A 25,570-nucleotide genomic window follows, 5' to 3' on the forward strand; every position below is an offset into this window, starting at 1 on the left:
TTTCCCCTGGGAGTAAAACTATGAAGCACTTTATAGTCCATAAACTAAGCAGGCGGAGAGACTTGTGTTCCTGAAGAGTAAGGTTGGCCTAGTTGGGCTAGTGTAATGGCTCCGTTCTCCACTAGATGGCGCTGCTTAGCTTACTGGGGTGGATGGTTGTGGTGCTTGTGTGTGCATACGCGCATGTGCGGGAGTAAGACAATGGTGTTACCCAGCTACCCGTTGTCTAGTATGGGAACTTTGTCCCCTGGATCAGCAATCATGCACCCGTCCTTTGTCTTCGGCTTCCATCCACTTCCCGCTTTTACACGGTCTGTGACCAAGCCCCAGGCAGCACCTCCTTCCTGAGTTTTGTCTCAGATGCGGCTATTTTTCCCGGCCCCTTACTTCTGAGGGACTGCGGCTTTGACCCATTCTGCCCCTCTGCAGGAGGGTCTCATGGAGCAATGGCCGGGTGCCTGCCGCACTCAGGAATGTTTGCAGGACCGTGCTGCTACCGGTGCCCAGAGACTGCAACCGGGTGCCAGCCGGGTCCAGAAAAAGTTTGCAAGATAGTGTAGCAGCAGTGTTTCAGGGATTATGGAAAATCTCAACACATATCTGGCACCAGGTTTCACCCTTAACGACTTTGTTCCAGCACCAGTGAATGTGGTTGTTCTCCTGGGTCCACTGGGGCCTTGCCTTTAGGGGACCCACACAGCCTCTACCAGGTGTCCTCCCAGCAGGGGAACCGCCTCTCCCCATTTGGCCTGAAGACCCCGGACTGCACTCTGCTGCTGGGATTCGCCCTTCCCACCAGAGCACCGCCAGGTATTGTGCTGCGGAGTTTCAGACTCTGCACTCCCCCTGTTTATAGTCTTAATGGAATTTAAACTCTCTCCTTTCTCCTTTTTCCCTTTTTAGTTCAGTCCCTGAGACTGTTTCCACTTTTCTACTTTCTCTCCAGCTGCTTTTGCTGGGGGGGGGGGGTGTGCTTTTCCCGTATTCTCCGCCTCTCCACCCCCCCACCCCCGCCCCTGCACGCAAAAGTGGCTCCCTGCCCTCGGCAGCTTCTCTCTCCCCCAGTTCGCTCAGTGCCGTGTACCTGCTGAATTCTGTGGTTCAGGTTGTGCAGATGTTGTGTTAATCCTCAGATCAGTTTTCTAGGTGTGCAGGATGGTTTAGTGTTGGTCTGGCTGTATTTCATGGACTCAAGACACACAAAAAACGTCCATGCTGTTCCGCCATCTTGGCTCCTCCCCTGTGAGTTTTGCCTTATGATCAGCAGGAAATGAGGGGGTCTCTGGACATTGGGTAATGAAGATGATTCCTTGTGATGATCAGCAAGAGTGGAGATAGTGGACTTTATAACGTAAGCACACTTCAAAAAACCATGTGAAAGAGACTTGGATGTACATTTTGAAAAAGTCACCTAAAATATTTAGGATCTATAAATAAACTATACTATTTGTCCCGTGGAATAAAATATTAATTAATTCACTGTTACTTGTAAGTTTTAAGTTCTAGTACCTAGTAACTGAGGTTTTGTTAATTATGCCAGGGGCTTATTTCCTCCCTGATACTAAGACACATTTTGAGAAGATTCCAGGACTCCAGAAATAGAAGGAAAATCTTAAAAAGCCTATAAAGAAAAATGGTTTTATATGGCTATGTAAGTTACCTTTTCTAAAACTTAGTTCTTTAAAAACTACCCTATAATGTGAGACAGTAACTTGATTATTTTATAGTAAATATATAGTAATAATTTATTTGAATTGAATATGGATTAAATATGAGGAGAGTGTGTGTGCGTGTGTGTGTGTGTGCTTGTTACTAAAATGAATTCCAAACACCAAAGAAAGGAGAGCCACAGACAATGTTTTAATTTATAATAAAATAACATTTAATTTATTGGAATTTTATACAAAATAGACTTTGGTCAGATAGCATTTGAGCTCTTGTTGTAAATAGTAAACATGCAAAAGGAATTTAGGACAAGAATTTAAGCAAAGACATAACATTACTAACTAGACTATTTTTAAATCAAAAAGCACCACCAAAACAATTATATTCTTGCTTTACACAATACTTTTCTTTCATATTTCTTATATAGATTTATTATATATTATATTATTGGCTTCAGTTTTACAATTTTTGGATTGAAGACATAGTATGCATATTAAGAATCTTACATAATCAGAGTGTGTTGATTTCTTTGTAAATTTACCTCTATTGGAAAAAAATATATACAAGAGTATACATGGAATTTCACCCTATACCAACCTACTGGCAGAAGTAGTCTGGGAGTCCTAAAGAGAATCCATTTGAACATCTGTTTCATAAGCCACATCCTTCCAACTAAACAGTCATTGAGTATCAAGAGATAGCACCAGTCTGTGTGAAGAATTTTTACAGTGGATATTTGGGGCTCAGGACCTATCCATTCTGTTCAATGTTCTCGTTGGATGCTGCCTTTTAAAAAATTTAAACACGATTCTAGATAATGGAAAAGGAAGCTGGGGCACAGGAGGTGTTTGGTCTTTAGGTTCCGGATGGTTGTGTTTGTCACATGTGCTGATGATTGTCTTGTTTGCTGACCTTGAGGACATTTAAAGAAAACAAGGTTAGGGCACTAATTTCTTTCACTTTGGGCTCTCAGAGGTTAGTACTGAAACAGAGGTATATTCTGTAATTATTATCCAAGCTTACAAAGAATTGGGGATAAAAATTGTTTGCATTAGGGAAAAATAAAAGAACAAAAATATTTATCCCACTCACCCTGACTGCATTCTTTTTCCCAAACCTGTTATCCCTGAAAGTCCCACTGAAGACATCAAAATATCTATCACTCTTCAGCTTTGCAGGAAATAATTTGGGGGAAATGTGAATGGAGTAATGAGTAGACACTGGAGGATAGAAGGGGGCTGATGTTTTGTTATTCGTAAAACCTCTCATGAGATTCTTTGACCTTCCATATTCTACCTGCTTTTGACCACTCTTATATATGGTATAGAATCTAATGCCACTGTTCAGGATTCGTATTATTTTTATGAGGAGCTGTTTACTGCTCTCAGAGGAGCAAAGGATATTGGCCAACTATATTCTGTCTTTTCTTCATGTCCTTTCTGCTTCGGAAAAGACCATAACTTCTGATTTTATCTGCCTGGACACATTGTCTCAACTTCTCTCTATAAATAGGCAGTTTATCCAATTTTATCAAAAGGATGCCAGACAGACATTTAGGCTTCTGTTGAACAAAACGTTCACTAATATAGTCATCACTTACATCCTTAATTAGAACACTGTAGCAGGGAGCAAGATAGCTTTCCTAGATTTCATTCCTGAATTCCATGAGGAAGAAATCAAGAAGGAAAGTCTAAATTTGGTTGATTCTTCCTAAGAGCAGCATTTTGGGAGTCTCAAAAATCCTACTATTAAAGATTTTCAGGCAGTTTAACCAATAGTGGAAACCAAAACTCATCTTCCTGGTATCTTATTCAAAATATCAACTTTTGTAAAGAAAAAAGTAAGAAATGTAAACCCCACCATAGTTTTTATTAAACCGTTGGGATAAACTTCAGTTATCCAGGGGCGCCTGGGTGGCTCAGTCTGTTAGGGGTCTGACTTCGGCTCAGGTCATGATCTCGCAGTCAGTGAGTTCGAGCCCTGTGTTGGGCTCTGTGCTTACAGCTCAGAGCCTGGAGCCTGTTTCAGATTCTGTGTCTCCCTCTCTCTCTGACCCTCCCCCATTCATGCTCTGTCTCTCTCTGTCTCAAAAATAAATAAACAGTAAAAAAAAATTTAGAAAAACAAACAAACTTCAGTTATCCAATCATTGGATCATCACATTTAGGAATAAAAACTTGTGTGTGTAAGTCTTCCTAAGAGGGTAAATTCTTGATTTCTTAAAAACAGGTTCTACAATTAAATAATGAAGAAACAACATGCATTTTTTTTTTAAGTTATATTAAATCTGGCTGACTTCTTTGTTTGGTAAATGAGACCTCTGCCCAATGTGGAGCTTGGACTCACAACCCCTTGATCAAGGGTCACATGCCCTATCCATTGCAGCATGGAACTATGGGAAGGTGAGGGCAGTTAGGGAGAGGGGAAGAGAAGAAAAGGAAACAAACCATAAAAGACTCTTAAGGATAAAGAACAAACTAAGGGTTTTGCAGGAAGGTGGGTGGGAAATGGGCTAGATGGGTGATGGGCATTAAGGAGAGCACTTGTGATGAGCACTGGGTGTTGTATGTAAGTGATGAATCACTGAATTCTGCTTCTAAAACCAATATTGTACTGTGTGTTAACTACCTCAAGTTTAAATTAAAAAAAAAAAAAAAAAAGAACACTGTTCAGTACCTCCCAATAAACAGAATCATCAAAGAAGTTCCTCTCAGATGGTTGTCCACGGACAATGAACTTGAGAATTAAACCTGTGAGAAGAGGGAGAAAAAAAGTCACATTATGATGCTGAAGAGGAAAACCTATTTGCATAGGTAATAAAAATAGTGAGATAAGGGGCACCTGCCTGGCTCTACCTGTCAGTAGAGACTCTGAGTCTCAGGATTGAGTTTGAGCCCCAGGCTGGGTGTAAAGATTACTGAAAAAAATAAAATCTTAAATGTATATATATATATATATATATATATATATATATATATATATATATATATATATATTTCTAGTTATACAATCATCCCCTTGAGCTTATATGATTCACGATTACTTTACTGTCAGAGTTTAGAACATTTTCAAATTTACCACTCAATATGTTTATTATCTATTATGCGGATAGAATGAGGTACATGGGAGTGTTTTCTTTTCATCTTAACCTGTGATCAGCCCTCCAACAACTGCCGTTCCGATGGAAGAACCTAGAGCAGCTGCCTGCATGGCCATGGTAGACCTAGGAAGACAAAAGAAAAGAAGAATGTTGTTTTTCCAGGCTACCAACTAGCAAATCTCATTTCCTGAGGGAATGGATGCTAGCCATCTTCAGGCCAGAGGGCAGCATTACACCAGCAAACAAATGTTTGTTACAATTTTTTTTTTATTTCCTATTTTCATTTTCTTTGAAATTCTTGAGCAATGTTAAAAAGTCCTTATAAGCACATAAGAAAAATTACCTTTCCCTTTAGGAGGGATGAAAAGATCTAACTTAGAAAGAGTTTAATATTTTCTAAAAATATAGTACCAGGTTTTGATCCTCAATCCAATTCATTCAACAAATATTTATTGAGTACTCACTCTGTGCCACATTCTCTTTTAGGCACTGAGGATGGAATAATGTACAACATGAGTTTCCATCTTTCCCCACCCCATCCCAAAAGAAACAATTGTAATTAAATTTAAAAAATCAATAATCAGGGGCTCCTGGGTGGCTCAGTGGGTTAAGATCTAACTCTTGGTTTCAGCTCAGGTAATGATCTCATGGTTGGTGAGTTGGAATCCCTCATTCGGCTCAGTGCTGACATCAAGGAGCCTGCCTAGGAGTCTCTCTTTCCTTCTATCTCTGTGCTTCCCCTTCTCTTTCTCTCTCTCTTTCTCTCTCCCTCCCTCCCTCAAAATAAATAAACTAAAAAAGAAGTTTGAAAAAAATCAATAAAATCAGAAAAGTTAATTTTAGCATATATCATAGAGACAACTCATTGAATACAGCAAAAAAAAAAAAAAACTCTGTAAGTCATCTTAGATGTAGTTACCTTAAAACAAAATTAGTAAAAAAAAAAATACCTCATAATATTTGGGAATGGAAGAATGTAATAAAAAGCTATTGAAGTGCATAAGGTTGTTATATGAGTGACAAAAGGACGAGGAGTGTGAATATCCTTTTAGCACAGTACCTCACTCTTAGCAGGAAATTCATAAATAGCTGTTGAAGGACTGAATGAGTGTTTATGGGAAAGTAAACATTTGGAAAATGAGAGTATCTTGGTGTTTCATCATCATCCAAGGACAGAAGGCACTAAACTCAGATTTCATTTTTTCTCTTCATTTGAAGTGTTTAAATTTTTTCTACTATATAAAAAAAAAAAAAAACATGACCATTGTAAAAATATGAGACCATTGTAAAAACATGAGAAACCATTAATCCAGAAAATGAAGAAAAAAATTTAATTTCCCTCAAATCTTAGTCACAATAAAAATGTAAAATGTAAACATATATTTTTACAAAATGCAATCATGTTGTAATATTGATTTTCCCAGGACACTTGGGTTGCTCAGTCTATTAAGTATCCAACTCTGGATTTCAGCTCAGGTCATGATTTCACAATTCATGGAATCAAGCCCCATGTTGGGCTCCCTTCTGACAGCAGTGAGCCTGCTTGGGATTCTTCTCTCCCTCTCACTCTGCCCCTTCCCTGCTCACATGTGTGTGTGAATGCTCTCTCTCTCTCAAAATAAATAAATAAACTTAAAAAAAAAAAAAAACTGATTTTGCCATTAAATCTTCAGTGCCCTTTGATGTCAGTAAATGTAGACCTGGATCATAATTTCAATTGCTACCAAGTACTACAGTGTAAAAATGTACTGTAATTATAGCTCTATAGTTTAGATACTTGGGTTGTTTCCAATGTTTCATATTTTTAAAAATGCCATGAGAACACATCCTCTTATGAAATGCTTATGAATTTGTCCAATAATTTCCCTAAAATAATTAGAAATGAAATTATTAGTAAAATGAAATTATTAGTAAAAGTTTATATACTTCTTAAGGGCTTTTCCAAATAGAAAAATGCATAATTAAAATCCCCATTATTCTACTTTAGCCACCATTCAGTATCATCATTCATTTAATCTTTCAATTTGGTAACTGAAAAATTAGTAACTTGTGTTAATTTGCATTTCTTTGATTACTAGTGAGGTTGAATATTTAATATATATTTATTCATTTGATGTTTTTCTTTTGTAAACTGCCTGTTAATTTTATCAGAACTTGCCAAAATCTTTTCCAAGGTATTAAAAAATATTTTTTGATGAAAAGATTTCCAAGATTACATGGGCTTGGAAAATAAACATTAAGAGCATTATTAGAATTAGGCTGCCATAATGTTCGCAGATGTCCCTTAAGAATACTTACTTCTGGGACACCTGGGTGGCTCAGTTGGCTAAGCATCCAACTTCAGCTCAGGTCATGATCTCACGGTTCGTGAGTTCGAGCCCCACATCAGGCTCTGTGCTGACAGCATGGACCCTGGAGCCTGCTTCAGATTCTGTGTCTCCCTCTCTCTCTGCCCTTACCTCACTCATGCTTGGTCTCTCTCTCTCTCAAAAGTAAATAAACATTAAGAATACTTACTTCTTATTCAATGCTTACCAAGAAACCTGATTTGCATTTTAATATTCTGAATAGAAACATCTGAGTAAATAGTCTTGGGTCTTGGCCAAAATATTTTGTCTGGTGTGTGAGATGTATGTGAATTTCACCCAGGAAAGATGTATGTGGATTTCACCCACGTGAATAGACCTTCCAAGGCTCATCATCCAACCCCTCTGCTTTCCCCTCTCCCCCCACCACCAAATCCCCCTGAGTACATTGAGAAGTGTTTGCCAAACCTGAATACCGAAGCACTAGACTCTCAACCATGGAACCTTCCCCAAATTTGGCCACCCAGCAAGACCCAGCCTGTGAGAGCCAGATAGTCTTGTTTTATTACATCCATGGAACTGGTACAAGCATGATGCTCAAGAATTCCTTTATGTCTAATCATGAGCGACATCTTAAGAGTGTTTGCAGTGCTTATACATTATAGCATTTAGGAGTTGAGCTCATGGACTCATGCGTTTATCGTGTTTGATTTGCATTAAAATATGTTTGCATTTAGTCTCCACAGATGTTAGGTCCTGGAGAGAACTGCAAAAAAATATGGATAATTCTGGGGTTGTTCTCCAAATTTTCAAAAGGGGCAAAAAAAGAAAACAAACAGAAGAAAGGGGTCAACTATACACATGAAAGTAGAAGCAAATTTCTGTTGAGTAGTAAATGTGATTAAACTAATTTTTCAAATATTTGTCATTACTGGTCTCAACAGAGTTGAATTTTAATCTGTTAAAATTAAAGAAATTTTTCTTTTCAAATTATTCAGCTCTAGTCAGGAGTCACTTTGATACATTTTCAAACATATTCACCTTATCTTCATGCTTTCAATTGGCTTTAAAAATTGAGCATTTTGATTCTTCCTTGCTTAATCTCTGAGTGATCCAGACTGTGTGATCTTCCTACCTGTTTTACATCGATAATATTCATATCAAACTGTTCCAATCTTGTTGCCTAAAAGTGACAACTGATGGCTTATGACATCACTTTTACTGTCTTGGATTTGACTGATAATTGTTCTTCTTCCAGCCATTTAAACCCTATGCCCCTTTTGGGAAGAATCTAGGTCTGTTTAGAGTTGAAGAGATCTTAGAGACTAAATACTATGATTCTCTCATTTTATAGAAGAGGAAATTGAGAACCACAGAGGCTGAGTGAGTTGTAAGGCCCCATAATTAGTCAATAGCAAAGCCTGAGCCATATGCCAGTCTTCCTGATTCTCCAGATCCAGCTGCTTTCTACATTATGTGAATTCATTCTTCTATGTGTTGATTATATGAAATGGCAGCTCAGCTCATCGCAGATGCCCCCTCCTTCATTTTGGTGAGAGCAACTAAAAGAGCAAACCTACTGTATTCTGATTGTGATTATCAAATTGCCAAATTTGCTACAAGACACTTGCCTATGGTATAAAAATTTTAAATAACACTGTTAAGTAAAAACAACCAACCAACCAACCAACCAATGTTAATAACATTAAGTTAAGACCATCTTCCCTTACAATTCTATTCTCTCAATTGTGTCTCTTTTGCTTCAGTAAGGACAATACTTACGAACTATGGACTGGATTGGTAAAGTAAAAGCTGTCTCATTACCAGATTCCTCCAAGACTGAGATAAAACATCAGACCTGGAAAACCTGGGTGGCTCAGTCAGTTAAGTGTCTGACTCTTGATTTTGGCCCAGGTCATGATCTCATGGTTCGTGAAGTCAAGTCCCAAGTCAGGCTCTGCACTGACAGCACAGAGTCTGCTTGGGATTCTCTCTCTCCCTCTGTCTGTCTCTCTCTCTGCCCTTCCCCTGCTCACTCTCTCTCTCTCAAAATAAACAGATAACCAAAACCAAAACCAAAAGCAAAAAAAAAAAAATCATCAACCTCAGGGTGCAGGAAAACCCATTCTTTAACTCACGTCTTAGATGCTCCCAAGGCTATCGCCACAATGCTTGCGAGGCCTCCTACCACACCAGGTAAGCCATGCAGGTTATGAACACCACATGTATCATGGATCCTCAGTTTAGTGGTAAAAAATGGCTAAAATTGTAAAAGAGGAAGTTTTGTTATTTTGTTAGACATACAGAGTTTTATAACTGAAGGCAGTGACAAGGCAGGAAAATGTTACTATAGCCCAGTTTGCCATCCGTATCTAAATCCCACTTAAGTCAAAGAGTCTGAATACATTGGTGGCAAAACTACTCATGTCAGTTTTTAGTAGATGGCTTTGAAGTGAGTGATTTCAACTCTTCCTCCTTCTTACCTACTGATATCCAAAATCCCCTTCAAAGGACACACAGTCCTTCATTATGCAAAAACAAACAAACATCATCAACAACAAAAACTCGAATGGAACTGCTCTGAAGAAAGTAACACAAGTACTTAACATTCAATTCACACTAATTTATAAATAATTGATATCAAATTCTTTCCTGGTAAACAGAAGAAGTCAGAGGACAGCAGAAACCATTGTACACGGAAATGTGAGTGGCATTTCTGACAGGAAGGGAAATGACCCCGAAATAAGGAGAGATGCTGATGAGAGGAATTTTCCCAGCTTTTCTCTATTGGTGGGATGTCAGAAGATGATGGTGCAGATCAAAGTCTGACTAAGAGCACTTGTCATACTTACAGTCAGGAACTTGAACCCAAACACAGAGACAATTCCTGCAATGCTCCCAATGATCATAGAACCATACGGGTGGATCTTCATGTCCGCACAGGTGCCCACAGCAACTCCTCCAGCAAGGGTTGCATTCTGAATGTGAGCCTGCATGGAGCACAGAAACACGAATGGAGTGAGCTGAACGAAGGAGACTTCAGAAGGAATGAAGGAATGTATCCAGGGTTGGATGGACTCCATGGCACATTCTTCAGTTCAAAGGGCTATGGATTCTTTTCTAAAAATAGGGTTCTTTATAATTACAGAAGGCCTTTCTTCCAAGCAGCTGTTTGATACCTTTCTTGCTGGGGTTCCTTGGTAGTGCCTGAGTGATCTGGTTAGTGAGACAAGTTTGGGGAGGGACTTGAGGAAAAACAAAAGAGGTTGTAGTGGGAGGCTTGGGAGCGTAGTGCAATTATTCTAGCAGTGTTATATCTATTTATTCAGTTTGGGGGATGCATCTGTGGTTATCATGAACCAAAAGAGGTCTGTGGTTGCTGTGTGCTTTGCGGAGTCCATGATATTCCAACACTCAAGGAATATAGAGACACCAAAATGTGCACATTGTACATGAAAGACAACAGCTTTCACATGTGTCACCGTGCTGAGAACCTTTAAATATGGTGGAAAGAGTGACCAATTTCCTTTTACCAGAATTCATCAGAAAGATTATCTTCTCACTGATCTGCCTAAGGAGGAAAGTTCATCAGTGTTTTAAAAAAGCAGGACTGAGCTGTGCGTGTGTGTTTCTTTTCTTTTCTTTTGTTTTTAATTTTCTTTCTTTCTTTTTAATTTAAATTATTAAATTTACAAATTAAATAATTTGTACAGCATTGAAATCCATGTCCTTAGCTATGCCTGAAGAAATTACAATATCCTTTTCTTCCCTGAGGCTGGAAAAGAAGAGCCGCTGATGTGCAGATTACTCCTTAACTGACATTTCTCTAGCTCATAGGTCAAAAACTCAAGAGACCAACTTGGGAGGATCTTAAAAAATGTTTTGTTTTGAAGTAATTTTAGACTCATGTAATAGTTGCAAAAGTACTGCATTTTCCATATATCCCTCACCCAGTTTCCCCTAATGTTAACATCTTACATAATCATGAAACCAGGAAATTAGCATTGATAGAGTACTATTAAAAGTCTTATTTGAATTTCACCAATATTCCCATTAGTGTCCTTTTCCTTTTCCAGGGTCCTACTCAGGATCCTACCTTGTCATTAGTTGTTGTTCCTTTGAGAGGGACATTTGCAGCTTAGGAAAACAGAATCAACTTGCACCCTCCTCCTCCCTCATTCTCTTTTTCTACTTTTGGCAAGTCCTGTTTCTAAGGAAAATTTTCTAAGACCTTGGAGACAGTCAACTCTATCATTAAAGAAATATGTCTCAAATCTTTGATTTTTGCATGACTATATTCCTTAATAGACTGTCAGTTCCTTGAGGACAGTTTTTTTGATTTGCCACAACACAAATTTGATGAAGAAACAAATGCGTGTTCCTTTCAAAATATTCTGCAAGGTTTGCCGTGTTGTGATTTCCTGCAGCGACCCAGCAGCGATGCAGACATGACCTGCGCATCCGAGCAATCGTCAACATCACTTAGCGAAACTTCCATGGTGGTTAATCTGCCCTTACCATATCAAGCCTGCCTCTCTTTTCAACAAGGCTGGAAAATGCATAGGCTGTGAGCACACAGGCGACAAGAGAGAAGTATGTATTTACGATGGCCATGTACTGTTTCTCTCCAGTTTCAGCGATGACTGAATTAAAGCTGGGCCAAAACATCCACAGGAAAAGAGTTCCTGCCGGAAACCACAAAAAGGGATATTAATTCTGGAAATGGAAGACAGTCGCAGGGAGGCAGTTTGCCTTGGGAACTGAATCAGGCGAGTCCACCTCTACTCACCAATCATGGCAAACAGATCTGAGTGGTACGCAGACTTCTCCATCTCGTGCCCCTTTCTCAAGCTTGGTTGATACAGAATGCCTGCTACCGCCAAGCCAAAGTATGCCCCAAAAGCATGGATGGTCATTGATGCTCCGATGTCAGAGGCCTGAGGACCAAAACATGCACATTTTAGAGGTGAGATTGAGTCTCACTTCGGGAGGAAAGTCAATGAAAGGACTGCTTCATTGGTTAAACAATAATTTAAAAAAAATTAAAAGAAAATATAAGTCAATGAAAGGAGGATAAAACAGGATAATGAAATTTTAAAAAATACAGGCTTTGGAGACACGCAGAACTGACTTTCAATCCTAGGTCAGGTACTTCCTTACGATGTGACTTTAGACAAATTACCATATTTCTCTGGATCTCTGCTTCTGTAAAGTGGGAAATATTACCCAGCTAATATAGCTATAGTGAGACTTAGTGAGACCATGTTTGTAAAGTGGTAGGTCTTTGTGGACACTCCATTCATTTTAGGTTACTTCTCCAGGCTAGGGAATTCTTAGTGAAATAACTATGCACTGCACTTGTTTAAAAAAAAAAACAAAAACAAAAAAACAAACAAAAAAAAAAAACCAGGTTTTTGCATTCATTTGACATTACAGTTAAAGCTCATTTCATTGCAATTCAAAGCCTTGAAGCTTTAAAAAGCCTGAGTCTTCCCCATATGTTTTCACTCTGTTATATGATGACATGAAAGCCAGATAAGGTCCAAGATTCACTTGAAGCAATCTATTTAGTTCCCTCTTGAGGACACTGTATGAATTTGACCAAATTTTCTACATTCTCCTGTTCCTAGAGGGAAAGTTTAGAGTGCCAAACCTGCTGCTTAGCTCTTATTATACTTATTAAGTACAATTAAGGTAGGAAAATAATACACATTTATTAATTTATGTAAGACTTTCATAGTTGATAAACTCCTATGTACCTTTCAGGTCCAGTTTAACTGTCACTTCCTTAGAGAGGTCTTCCTTGATTCCACTAAATTAGGTCTTCCAGTTATGCTGTCTCATAGCCCCCTCTACTTATTTTTCATAGCATGTATTGCAATTTATAATAATATTTGTGTATATGTGTGTGTGTGTGTGTGTGTGTGTGTGTGTGTATGCATGTGCCTATAGGTGAGTGGGTCATGCATGATTATCTATTTGATGTCTGTCTCTCTCACTGGACTGTAAACCCTATAAAGACAGGGACCTTCACTGTTTTGTCTGTCATCACAATCACATGATACCTGGAAAGTTGTCAAAAATATTTTCTGTTGAGAGGGGAGTTGGATGGGGGGGATGGGTTAAATAACTGATGGGGATTAAGAAGAGCATTTGCTGATGAGCACCAGGTGTTGTACAGAAGTGTTGAATCACTATATTGTATACCTGGAACTAAAATTATACTATATGTTAAACAACTGGAGTTTTGTTTTGTTTTGTTTTGTGGTTTTTGTTGTTGTTGTTGTTTTTATTTTAGGGAGAGAGAGAGAGCACGAGCAGGGGAGGGAGCAGAGGGAGGAAAAGAGACAGAGAATCCTAAAAAGGTTCCATGCGCAGTGCAAAGCCTGACACAGGGCTTGATTCCATGACCTGAGTCAAAATCAAGAGCCAGACGCTCAACCAACTGAGCCACCCTAACTGGAATTTAAATAAAAAATTTAAAAAATTATTTTCTGTTGAATTAAATGTTCAGTACTGGAGAGTGCCCAGAAGTATTCTATTGACTGTTCTTAGGGGGAATCAATGAGCTTTTAAAGGTAGGCGAAAAGTTTAGGCTTTAACAAAAGTCTTAGGAAGGGCAAGGTCACCTAGTAGTTGAAATATAAATAGGAATTGATCATTGATAGGAAATATAATGTAATAAATAGAGTTGTGGAGTTAGAAAAATCTGGGTTTAAATCCATATTTGGGACAGTTTTTCAGTATCTGTGATGATTAGTTGTAATTTGTAACAACTAATAATACCCAGGTTATAGTGTGGCGGTGACAGTGAAATGAGGCAATGTTGATGAGACTCCTGGTTTATGATAGGCACTTGAATAAGTGATGGGTGTAATTATACTTGCTGTGCTATCATGCTCACTGATGTTTGTCCCTATGTAGAGTGGACATCCATTAGGTGTAACCAGAACTGATGTCCAAAGCTAGTAAGTATAAATCCTCTAATCCTTACCTTAAATATCTCACCAACCAGATATTCATTGCCAACAAAGGCAGCAATTTCTAATATTGTCATGGCCAGCATTTGGGTTGGACTTATTTTTCCCAGGACAGCTCCAAAAGAAATCAAGACTGTGGCTGTACTGAGGTCTCCATTTATCATGCTAAGGGAAAAAAAGGAAAGAATACATTGAAGAATAAGGCACACCCAACATAAAACTGAGAGTTGGGATTTACTATAGCACCATTTTATCCAGAGTGCAAGCCCTGCTCCCCTACTGCTTCCCATCAGGCACTCCTCCCAGACACCCTTTCACACACTCCACTTTCCATCTTCCATGCTCTCTAGCTGCTACAATGTTTCCTTTATTTTGACCTACCTGTTCTTGATCTCACTGAGGTTTTCCTTTATTTTTGTTGATCTGATAAATGAATTACTTTCTACAGTGTTTACCTTTCAAAATGTAAATATAGAAAAGTAGGTAATGGAGGATTTTTGCCCCCTGTAGCTGAGATGGAAGGAATAATGTTTTTATGAAAGGGGATTTATCTTATCTTTAAAGTCAAACTGGAGAAGATATAGACACGAATGTATGACCCTGCTCAGTACAGCAAGGTGTTGATTCGCATCCTAAGATCCCAATATTCTTCTCTTGTCTAAGGGGGACAATGTGCCAGCTGGTTCAGAGGCTTACTGACAAGAGACTAAGCAGAGAAACAATTGCTCTGAAAACACAACGGTTGAAAAATAAGGGATGCTCACTTTTTGATTCCAATGTGAATTCTCTGTCCATGGTTGTGCACGATCCCCCACATAAAAGTGCCCCATTGGAGGCCCAAAGCAGCAATGAGTAGATTGATGCCCACACTACTGAAGCCATAATTTTTCAGGAAGGTCATGAGGAAGCCAAACCCAACAAATATCATTACATGTACATCTTGGAACACTGCAAAAAAAAAAAAAAAAAAAAAAAAAAAGTATCGGAAAAAAATTCTGTGTTAAGGGAGAACTAAGAAAATGTTACATCATGAAATACCCCATTTATTAAATTTTACATCCTTTACGTAAAACACTGCAAAGAGACAGCATTAACTGGGCAGCCAAAGGCTGGGTCTCAGTGCCAGCTTGGCTCCTTATCAATCATGAAACCTTGGGTAACTATTCAAGTTTTTCTTGGAATACTATGTGCTCTCATACCCGTGTGCCTTTCATCCTCTCCCTGAAGAGTTTTCCATTCCTTTCTACCTGAGGAAAACTTTGCACAGAACAATGCAAACATCACCCCCTCTTGCAGACCTTCCTAGTACTCCCAGGGAAAACTAATATTTCCTCTTCCACACAGCATTCTGTACATACTTCAACTTTAACATTTGCCACACTGTGTTAGCATATATTTGGCATGCATCACCCTGTAAGAGTTCCTTGATGAGGTGTTTATATCCTGCACCAGATTTTGAGTTTCTTGACTGAAGGGATTAGAACATATTCATCTTTTGCTCTCCAGGATTTGGCATAAAAATCTGCCTATAAGATAAGAGGCAATAATGACTAAATGAATGAGCTTCAGTCTCCAATGATCAAATCTGTATAATAGTACCAGATTATTGTTGAAGTCCAGTATGATAATGTCTTTGTTAGCACTTTCTAAGCCAAAGCAAAAAAAAAAAAAAAAAAAAAAAAAAAAAAAAAAAATGCTGTATCCTCTCGAGGAGCAAATACTTTACTTAGTGTTTGGAAATGTAAGCTAGGGTCCCCCAGTTCTATTACATGATTGTGTGACTTTGGGCAAGTCACTTACTCTCTCTGAGCTTCAGTATTTTCATCTGCAATACTGAAAAGGCCCTGTTTCACAGAGAACTCTGTGTGAGATAACCTGTGTGGGAAGGAGTGTGCAGTAGAGCACTATATAAATAAAACATAGGATCAAAAACAAATAAAACATATGATCAAATATGAGATAGTGGAAACATAGGCTTTTCCCTCAAGAAAGGGATAGCTTCATTAGCAAGACATGCATTTGGTTGAATCCCATGAAATGGAAATTTTTGCATTAAAATTATCAATGAAAATGATTAAAGTATTGGCAATTTCTTGTGGTTCAACCTAATAGATACACAAAGCAAACTGAGGTCAAATTGGGCACAAATATAAAAACAGAGAGACAAAAAGAAAACATTTAAAGAAAACAAAAAGAAAACATATAAAAACAGAGAGACAAAAAGAAAACATTAATCATTGTGGCCAGGGGTTTAAGTGAAAATAGGCATGAGAGAGGACATTCCTAAAAAATATATCTCAGAGGAAACTGATGTTAGAATCCAATTAATTCGTCTGAAGGGTGGGCTTAAAATTTGAATCCAGGCCTGACTCCACCAATTCCTCTATGCATTGAGCACTGTAGGGATTAACAGAAAAATAATGAAGGCAGAGTGTTGGCCTTCCAGGGTCTCAGAGACATGTTACTACCCTTTGGCTCTTTCTACCTCTGTCCTACCATTAGGCTCAGGAGACAGTGTGTTTGAGGTTGGGAGACGATGGCACTCAGGTTTGTCTGCTGTAGGAGATGCTGTGATACGCTGCCCAGATACCTCCTTTAGAAATGGATAACTTATTTTTCCATTTCCCTGGATGTAGGGAGTCCTGCTACATGAGAGTCTTAAGCTCTCAATTCTCTCTGGAAAATATTCTTGTCGAGGTCACAGCCTTTTCCTGGGGTAGCCTGCACCAGAGAGAAGAATGCTGTGCAGTCCTAGTTGGATAAAGCAGATTGATGACTATTTCACCTATGCCAGCGTTTTGGCTGACCACCCTCATCTCATATATACCCAGACAACTTTGGGATTGGGGCTTTACAAGACCTGTTGATGGGCAATGGTCAACTAACATGAACCTGTTTGGTTTTTGAAGTATTAAGTGACCATATATATTAACTGTGTGCTCAGATGGTTTTTTTCCCCTCAAAGCTTATTCTTGCTTTTCGCCACAAGGGGGCTTAAGAACCTCATCTATTATTTAAGTTGCTATAGAGAGCTCACAAAGTTGTGAAAACTCTTGACATCATGATTCTGTATAAAAAGTATGGTTAAGAAAGAGCTATAAACAATTAGGATTATGTATTACCTTTTATCCTGCTCTAAGATTTTGTGGGTGGGGACTGGAGGGAGGGCCATGAGATTAGTTCTATGTTGTAAGAAGGCCATCAAAGGAATAAAGTATTCTCTGTAGAAGAAAAGGAGATTGAACTTTTGTAAAGTCTTCCAACAGGTTTTAAGAATTGCCAAGACTTGTCTGAATCACATATTCTCAGTAGAGTGTGATTTTTGTCTCCCCAGTAAATGTGACAATGTCTGATATTTTTGTTCTGTTTTACATCCACCTTTATCTTGTGTTAGGATATCTTGCAAGCTCTGATAACTCAACATATTTAAAATACAACCGATGATTCCAACTCACTTTCTACCACCACTAGCACCAAATGAATGAATCAGACCCCTCCTTTCCTTCTATTTCCTACATATGGCTGTTGCCTCGAATGTCCTCTCCATCCCAAACCCAACACTTCTTTACCTGACAAACTTCTATACAGCCATCAAGAACCAGATCGTCTGCACAGTGTTACTGGTCACAGCTATAACATGGCGCATACTTTCCCTTATTTTATTTTCTTTGCTTATGTGTTTGTTTTGTGATTCTATGTGCTTGCATGCCATTTATTCAAATAGAATATTGAGCAAGCACTGCCAATTAGGCACTCTTTCAAGAGAAAGTGAATCCAAGTGTGAAGGCAGTAATCATGATGTGGCTAACAGACCCCAGCAGAAAGTCTGGCACCTGTACCTTTTCAGGAAATGCCTCAGATAAGCAGGAATAAATGGATCACTGGTAAGGACCATTGAGAATTTGTCTGACTGGGACCATCAGGACCTTATTCAGAAAAATTGTTTTTCTCGATCAAGTGGTGAAAATTGTTCAGCTGGCCAATTAGAACTGGTGGCTTTCTTGTTTTGTTTTGTTTTTTAACGGTTAAGGGCTGGCATGGTGTTTGCCAGGCATGTAACTTTTTTGCTCTTCTAGAGTTCCAGTCCTTGGAACCACTGGGATTATATTCTAAACTCATGTTTTCTGAGAAGAAGGTATCCTTAGGGTGGCATCTTTACTCCCCACCTCCCAAATATTTTAATTTCACATATTTCAAATATTTAGAAAAATATTACAATGAACATCTATGTACTATTCACCTAGATTTATCAGTTGTTCCTATTTTCTATATTTGTTCTCTCTCTCTCTCTCATCAGATATATATATATATATATATATATTTTTTTCCTAAGCCATTTGAAAGTAGGATGACATTTTGCCCCAACCTCTTTAGCATGAGTTTCCTAAATAACCATAACACCATCCTCACATCCAAGAAATATGACATCAATACAATAATATTATCTAATACAGTATCTATATTCAAATTTCCCCAACTGTACCCAAATTGTTCTTTTATAGGATTTTTAACTCATTATCCATTCAACTGTCATTCTTTTTTTTTTGTTTGTTTGTTTGTCATGTGTCTTCATTTTTCTTTAATTTTGATCGGTTTTCCCACATGATTTTTATTGGTGGTGTTGTTCTGTCTTTTACATAGAATGTCCCACAATTTGGATTTGTTTGACTGTTTCGCCATAATTAGAATGAGACTAAATATTCTGGGAAGAATATTCTACAGATAGTGCTGTGTACTTCCCATTGTACCACACCTGGTGGCGCATAAATTTTGTCCTATTATTGGTGATGGTAAATTTGACCACGTGGTTAAGACTGTTCTGCCAGATCTCTTCACCATAAATGTACCTTATGCCCTGTAAAGGATAAGTAGTCTGTGGGGCAATTCTTTCAAATGTGTGTTCTCCAGTAACTTTACGTAGTGGTTCTTGCATTCCTTGAAGAGTCTTGCTGGAATCAATTATTACATTTTTAATTTTAAAATTATAATTTTCTATATCTATTATTCCTTTTGTATTAATTAGGTGGCATTCTTTTGTGAGGAAGAGTTTCCTCTTTCTCCCCTTACCTGCTTTGGGGAATATTTCTATGGGTTCATTGGCTCCTTTATCTTTATTTCAATGAGTTACTATTACCACCTGATTATTATTTTTAACTCTCTATTTATCCCCAACTTGTCTAGTTGGTGCTGCTTCAAACAGGGTCCTGTGTTCTTTTGGCATCCTCCCATTAGCTGTTACACCCTTGGCTTACCTTGTCTTTCTTCACCCTGACCTTGAACCAACAATTTCTCCAGTGCACCTCTGAGTGGGGAATGGTATTTAACTACTAGGGTTTGGGTTTTATTTGTGCCCATCGCTTCCAGTCCTTTCCAGTACACAAAAACTATTCAATCAAAGGCAACACACAGGGTTCTACTGGAGGCTGATATCTTACTGTTAGGTTACAAACTACAGACAGTATGTTAATTCAGGAATAGTAACAATTCCAGGTAACACTTAGAGTAACAGCAAGCAATTCTTTAGGAATCATTTACACTGCACAAATTAGTTACTCTTTGCCTATAACATATCTAGATTTGCTGAATCTTTTGGTAATAAATGAACTGAATAGTATCTGAGTAAATATAGAAACAAATTCTTAAATGTAGATTTTTAAAAATAAATCATTGTACTTAATCCATTACTGGTATGGAAATTCATAAAATAATGTCTAGTGCTGTGTACATCCTTTGTCAGTTTACCTATATCTTCAGTGGTTCTCAAAGCGTGATCTGCAGACATCTGGGGGTTTGAGAGACACTTTTAGGGAATCTGAGAGGTGAAAACTATTTTCATAATAATTCTACAGTGTAATTTGTTTTTTGTGTGTGTGTGCGCTAATATTTCCAGAGAAGGTGAAATAAATATACGTAAAACTACAGGCACTTTAGCCTGGGTGAAAGCAGTGGCATCAAAGTGTGCTGGTTGTCGTGGGATTCTTTTTTATTTTTTTAAAAAAAATTTAATGTTTATTTGTTTTTGATAGACAAAGAGAGACAGAGCACGAGTGGGACAGAGAGAGAGGGAGACACAGAATCTGAAGCAGCCTCCAGGCTCTGAGCTGTCAGCACAGAGCCTGATGTGGGGCTTGAACTCATGAACTCTGAGATCATGACCTGAGCTGAAGTCAGACTCTAACTGACTGAGCTACCCAGGCACCCCTTCTCATTGTATTCTTTTTTTTTTTCAATATATGAAATTTATTGTCAAATTGGTTTCCATACAACACCCAGTGCTCATCCCAAAAGGTGCCCTCCTCAATACCCATCACCCACCTCATGGTATTCTTAATGACCACTCACTTGCAGGAAAAAAAGTAGGTTTCTTTCTTTCTTTCTTTCTTTCTTTCTTTCTTTCTTTCTTTCTTTCTTTCTTAAGAGAGAGAGAGAGTGTGCAAGTAGGGGAGCAGGGAAGAGGGGGAGAGAGGGAGAGGGAAAGAGAAAGACAGAATCCTAAGCAGGCCATACACTCAGTGGAGCCTGACAGGGGTGGGAGGGGGGTGGAGGACTTGACCCTGACCCTGGCATCATGACCTGAGGTGAAATCAAGAATCAGATGCTCAACTGACTGAGCCACGCAGGCACCCCAAAAATGCAGGTTTTAATTAGGAATTCTTTTATGAAGCAGCAAAAATTATTAATTTCACTACTGAACTCCTTCTATGTGTCCTTTTCCTATTCTGTATGAGAGTGTGCTGAAATGCAATTGTACATAAAGCACTGCTGAGACATGTGGTCATCTCAGAAAAATGGCACTTTTGTTATTGTTTGAGTACCAACTGAATGAGCAATTTTTTTTTTTTATGGAACTCTATTTTTACTTGAAATAAAGACTGACATAAACTATGGTTTTTCAGACAGGTATTGACATTGTCTAAAAAGTGAATGAGGGGAGGCTGTCCTTTCAGTGAAAAGAATCGACAGTATTTGTTGCCAGGAATACATTTTGACTTAAAAAAAATTTAGAATTTCAGAGTTTGTGTCTGCCACTATGAGCTTATCAGCTTCCTGATAGTTCTCAAGGGTTTTCTGGTGAGACTGTTGGTGATATTAACAAGTGTCCTCTTCTGTTATTATATGATGAAGTATGTCCAGGTTTGGAATATTTGCATAACTGTGAATGAGTATTTTTCAAATGATTGATGCACACTATAACAAGATCTCACCTTGGTAAAAGCTCTACTGAAAGTGCAAGAGAGGGGCACCTGGGTGGCTCAGTCGGTTAAGGTTCAGCGTCTGACTTCAGCTCAGGTCATGATCTCAGAGTTCGTGAGTTTAAGCCCCTCTTCGGGCTCTGTGCTGACAGCTCAGAGCGTGGAGCCTTCTTCAGATTCTGTGTCTCCCTCTCTCTGCCCCTCCCCCACTCATGCTATGTCTCTCTCTGTCTCTCAAAACAAAAAAAAATTACAAAAAAAAAAAAGTGCAAGAGAGACCAATGGATTTTAATGTAACAGTACAAAACGATCATGGACATGGCTTTAATGTCCCATAGATATTAAAGATGTGTGTCTGCAGAATCTCTAATAAAATGTTGACAGGCCTCAAAGGGCCTTCTCCTTAAACTCTCCTTTTCTCTGCTCTGTCTATATGTTAACAAGGATTAGCAGACAGTCACAGTAGAACTTCACTCCTTGTCAAATTATTTGCTTCAGCAGTGTGACCAATACTTTGCCAGGAGCCATGAAGGCCAAAAAATCATAGAGTGCAGCTTGTTTCTCAAATGAGTGTCTATGGAGTCATTCAGGACATGAAACATGATATTCAGATGTGCCACAGACTTCCGTGGCTGTGCCTTGGGATGGGCTGTGTGACACCATGTATTGCCCCACTATGCAGAAAAGCATAGCAGGATGCAAGCGATGAATCAACTCATATCTAATTGACTTTACTTAAAATATAAATTAATATTCTGCTTCACCTATTTGTGAAAAACTCATAACTTTTGCCACACTGCATCTGAGAACTGTTGTAACACAGGTTGAGTTCCTCATGCAGAAGCAGAGCCTTCCCCATACTGGAATCCCCCCACTTGGTGCAATTCACACGGTACGAGGCAGGTACCCCCAAGGGTCTGACTTGAACATTTCTTAATAAGTGAATGTTAAATAATCTTCTCTCTAATGACTTACGCTGTCACCTAAGTTTTGTGTGAGTCAATTTGAAATGTAGGGAAAAATGTAGAAAATGTAGAACAAAAAATATGTATGTGTAACCATAATCATGTAGCTTTTAGGGCTATTCCACAAAATATTTTATCCGGCGGTAGTATGGCTGAGTCATTTAGCAGTGGTAGGTCATGATGTCTGCATGAGAATACTCCCTGTTATATAAACTTCCTCAAAAAATGTTGCAATGAGGGAATGAATGTCATATGGTCTTTAAAAAGCTTAGATATATGCTATAGAACTTTAATAAACATTGCTACTATTTTAAACATTTAATAAATTAATAGATTTAATCATTAATAAATTAATAAAAAATTTATGTGTGCCTTATTAAAAAAATACAATGTATATAATAGGGATATATTATCACCTCCCTGCCTGGTTAATGATGTAATGAATATGCCTGGCTCATAATAGGCAGTCAGTTAACAGTAGTTATTAACGTTATATTAACTATTTCATAGCCTTCCCTGTCAAACTTGAAACTATATACCTTCTTTTCATCAGCTACCATTCCGGAGGAAGGATTCTGCTTTTAAAATATGTTAGGTGCTCACACTTGTTTCCCATTGCTAAGGAACAAATTACTTTCCTTTTAGAGCATTATAAAACCCAGAGTACATCCGTTTACGTCCTGTACCATTGATAATACCACTTCTTATACCTTAGGGCCCCCACATGAAATCCATGTTCCCTTCTTAATACTTCACTTTGCTTCTACTCTCTCCTTGAAAATTACTTTTGACTCTGTTCTTGTGTTGTTGTTTTGTGGGGTGTGGGTGATATTTTTATACCTTACAAAACTAGGGATCAATTTAAGGGAAAATTAACGTCATTTAGCAGATATAGTTAACACAAAAGATTGACCAATTATTTTAATTTTTGCCTTCTTGTGCTGATATTTTAATAGTCTCAGATTCTGTCCAAACACATTAACTACAGAGACCATTGCCATGGACCAGATACCTCAGCACAAACTTATAATAATACCCTCAGCACTCATAAGTATCATAAGTTCTATAGGGTGTTCCAATGTGGCACTCCAGTGGTTACAGAATTCAAAGAGTTCACATTCTAAGTCCCCCAAATGGGTTCACATTCTAAAAACCCCAAAATGTATAATAAGAAGTAGATTGCCTACTCACGAGAATGTAACTCAAGAAATCTGTCCACTTTTGTTGAGTTGGTGGTGTTGGGTTGCTGGAGATTGATCTGCTCCGTTTCATACTCGACAAAGTATCCAAATAAAATAATCATGGCAACCTCCAAGACGATGGCCACCACAGGGAATTTGAGCTTCATGTTTGTGGAAAAGGACAGAGGCACACTGAGGGCTTCACAGGCTGTGGGAGGTTGATAAGACTGCTCTCTGTGTGGAATCAGGCTGTCTGTTCAACTCACTCCAATGACATTGCAAGAAAAAAAATGGGCGAGACTGATGAAAACACCCCCACTTCTTGGGGAGAATTATGCTCTGTAATCAAATTATTCTGAATGCTAGTTTGAATAACATACAATGTAGATTGGAAGAAGCCAGGTGAAGGAAATGATCTATTGCACAGAAGTGTCTAGAATCTTATTTACCTCTTCAGTGCTTATTGTATGGCAGGCACTGAGCTAGGCTCTGTAGGAGACATAGAACTAAAAGAATATAGAATGGGTCTATTAACTTCCAGAAATATAAGCAAATGATTGTATAAAAACAGGTAATATAATAGTGGTTATAAAAGTATTAGGGAACATACATAAGGCAGCAATTTATTTGGTCTTGAGCTAAGAACACTAGCACATAAAATGATATTGATGAGGACATTAAAAAATAAATAGGCTCTGGGCACGTGGGTGGCTCAGTTGGTTGAGTGTCCGACTTTGGCTCAGGTCAGGATCTCGCAGTTTGTGAATTCAAGCCCCGCGGCAGGCTCTGTGCTGACAGCTCAGAGCCTGGAGCCTGTTTCAGATTCTGTGTCTCCCTCTCTCTGCCCCTCCCCCGCTCATGCTCCGTCTCTCTCTGTCTCTCAAAAATGAATAAACGTTTTAAAAATTTAAAAAAATAGGCTTTATTAATAATACAGATAGAAGGATTAGCATAAGATGGCAAGCAATTAAAAAATACCATGATAGTTCTTGACTCTATCCTGAAATTGTTCTTGTAGCAGTATCGAGAACTTTGAGAACTTAGGGCTAGCAGTAAAATAAAATTCCTTTGGTGAGTCCCATTGTCAAAAGATTCTATTCAGAATATAAGTGCAAATGACTGCTAGGCCAAATGGTATGTCACAACAAATGTTTACAAAAGAAAGCAGCAAGTTTATTTTTTGTTTTGTTTTTGTTTTTCTGCTCTGTTTGTCTACAAGAGAACATGAGATATTAGGACTAAGTGATTTTGACATTTTATAAATCTACAATCCAAAGATTTGGGAAGTGGCCATGTCCATTGTTCCTTATAGGCTGGTACCAGGAGTGGGTTCATATACTTAGCTATGGGAATATATGTGTCTATTCCACACTTTGATTTCTGGTTTTTGAGAGGCCCAAAGAGCATTCATGAGAACTCAAGCAAATCATTAATGCAAAGTATTTATGTTGATAAACTACACACCAGGTTGTAAAAAACCAAGTAACAAAGTATAAATTGTGAGAAGAGCTAAACAATACCATAAAGCAATGTGGCTTTAAACTACTTAAAAATGATAATATAGTAGCTATATTGGAGTATTGGCCATTGAGGAGTTCAGAACTGTTGCCCGTCTTCTGAACCTTTGCACTGAAATAAGCTGAATCACATACAATCTGGGAAAATAGTTATTTTTTTCTTTTAGCTCTTTGCTCAAACTGCTCTAAATGGAACATCGTTTTCATATATTTTTTCCCCATACCTCACACTTATCAGCCTTCAGTTCTCAGATAAAAAGTTACTTTCTCAACAAAGCCTTCCTCAATCTCCCATTTGAGCCCAGGTTCTCACCAGTAGATCTCATTAAATTGTGATCTTCTCTTTCATGGCACTTCTTATAGTGGGTTGTGTGTGCTATGTTTCCGTAGTGTTTGTTTTTTTTTATTACATTTTAAAAATGGCTATCTCCCCCATGGCCCTGTTGCTCCCTGAGGACAAAAGCTATTGTCTCCTTAGCCCATTATTTGTTTTCCAGAGTCAATACTGTGCCAAGCACACAGTGGACAATCCATAAATATCAGTTGAGTTAATTAAATTAGAAGAAATTTTGAAGGAGGAAGAAAACTCAGAAGGCAGTCCAGGTGGTGTGAGGGAGGGAGATAGGGACAACCTTACCCTAATAAACTGCATTTATGGATATA

The 25,570-nt window shown here is 38.3% G+C and overlaps 1 protein-coding gene across 1 annotated transcript; it reads right to left on the minus strand.

Annotated features, from left to right (window-relative positions):
* Positions 1–1,858: 1,858 nt before the first annotated feature.
* RHAG (Rh associated glycoprotein) lies at positions 1,859–23,627 on the minus strand. Its single transcript, XM_086707047.1, has 10 exons — positions 23,401–23,627; positions 14,816–14,999; positions 14,066–14,216; positions 11,861–12,008; positions 11,590–11,756; positions 9,924–10,061; positions 9,210–9,331; positions 4,815–4,888; positions 4,342–4,415; positions 1,859–2,577 (listed from the first exon to the last, which is right to left on the minus strand). Exons 1-10 carry the CDS (start codon positions 23,555–23,557, stop codon positions 2,545–2,547), a joined length of 1,248 nt encoding a protein of 415 aa, XP_086563173.1. The 5' UTR covers positions 23,558–23,627; the 3' UTR covers positions 1,859–2,544.
* Positions 23,628–25,570: the final 1,943 nt, after the last annotated feature.

Source organism: Puma concolor, chromosome B2 (assembly GCF_028749965.1).
Source record: "Puma concolor isolate L17-30 chromosome B2, mPumCon1.1.hap2, whole genome shotgun sequence".
Lineage (NCBI taxonomy): Eukaryota > Metazoa > Chordata > Mammalia > Carnivora > Felidae > Puma > Puma concolor.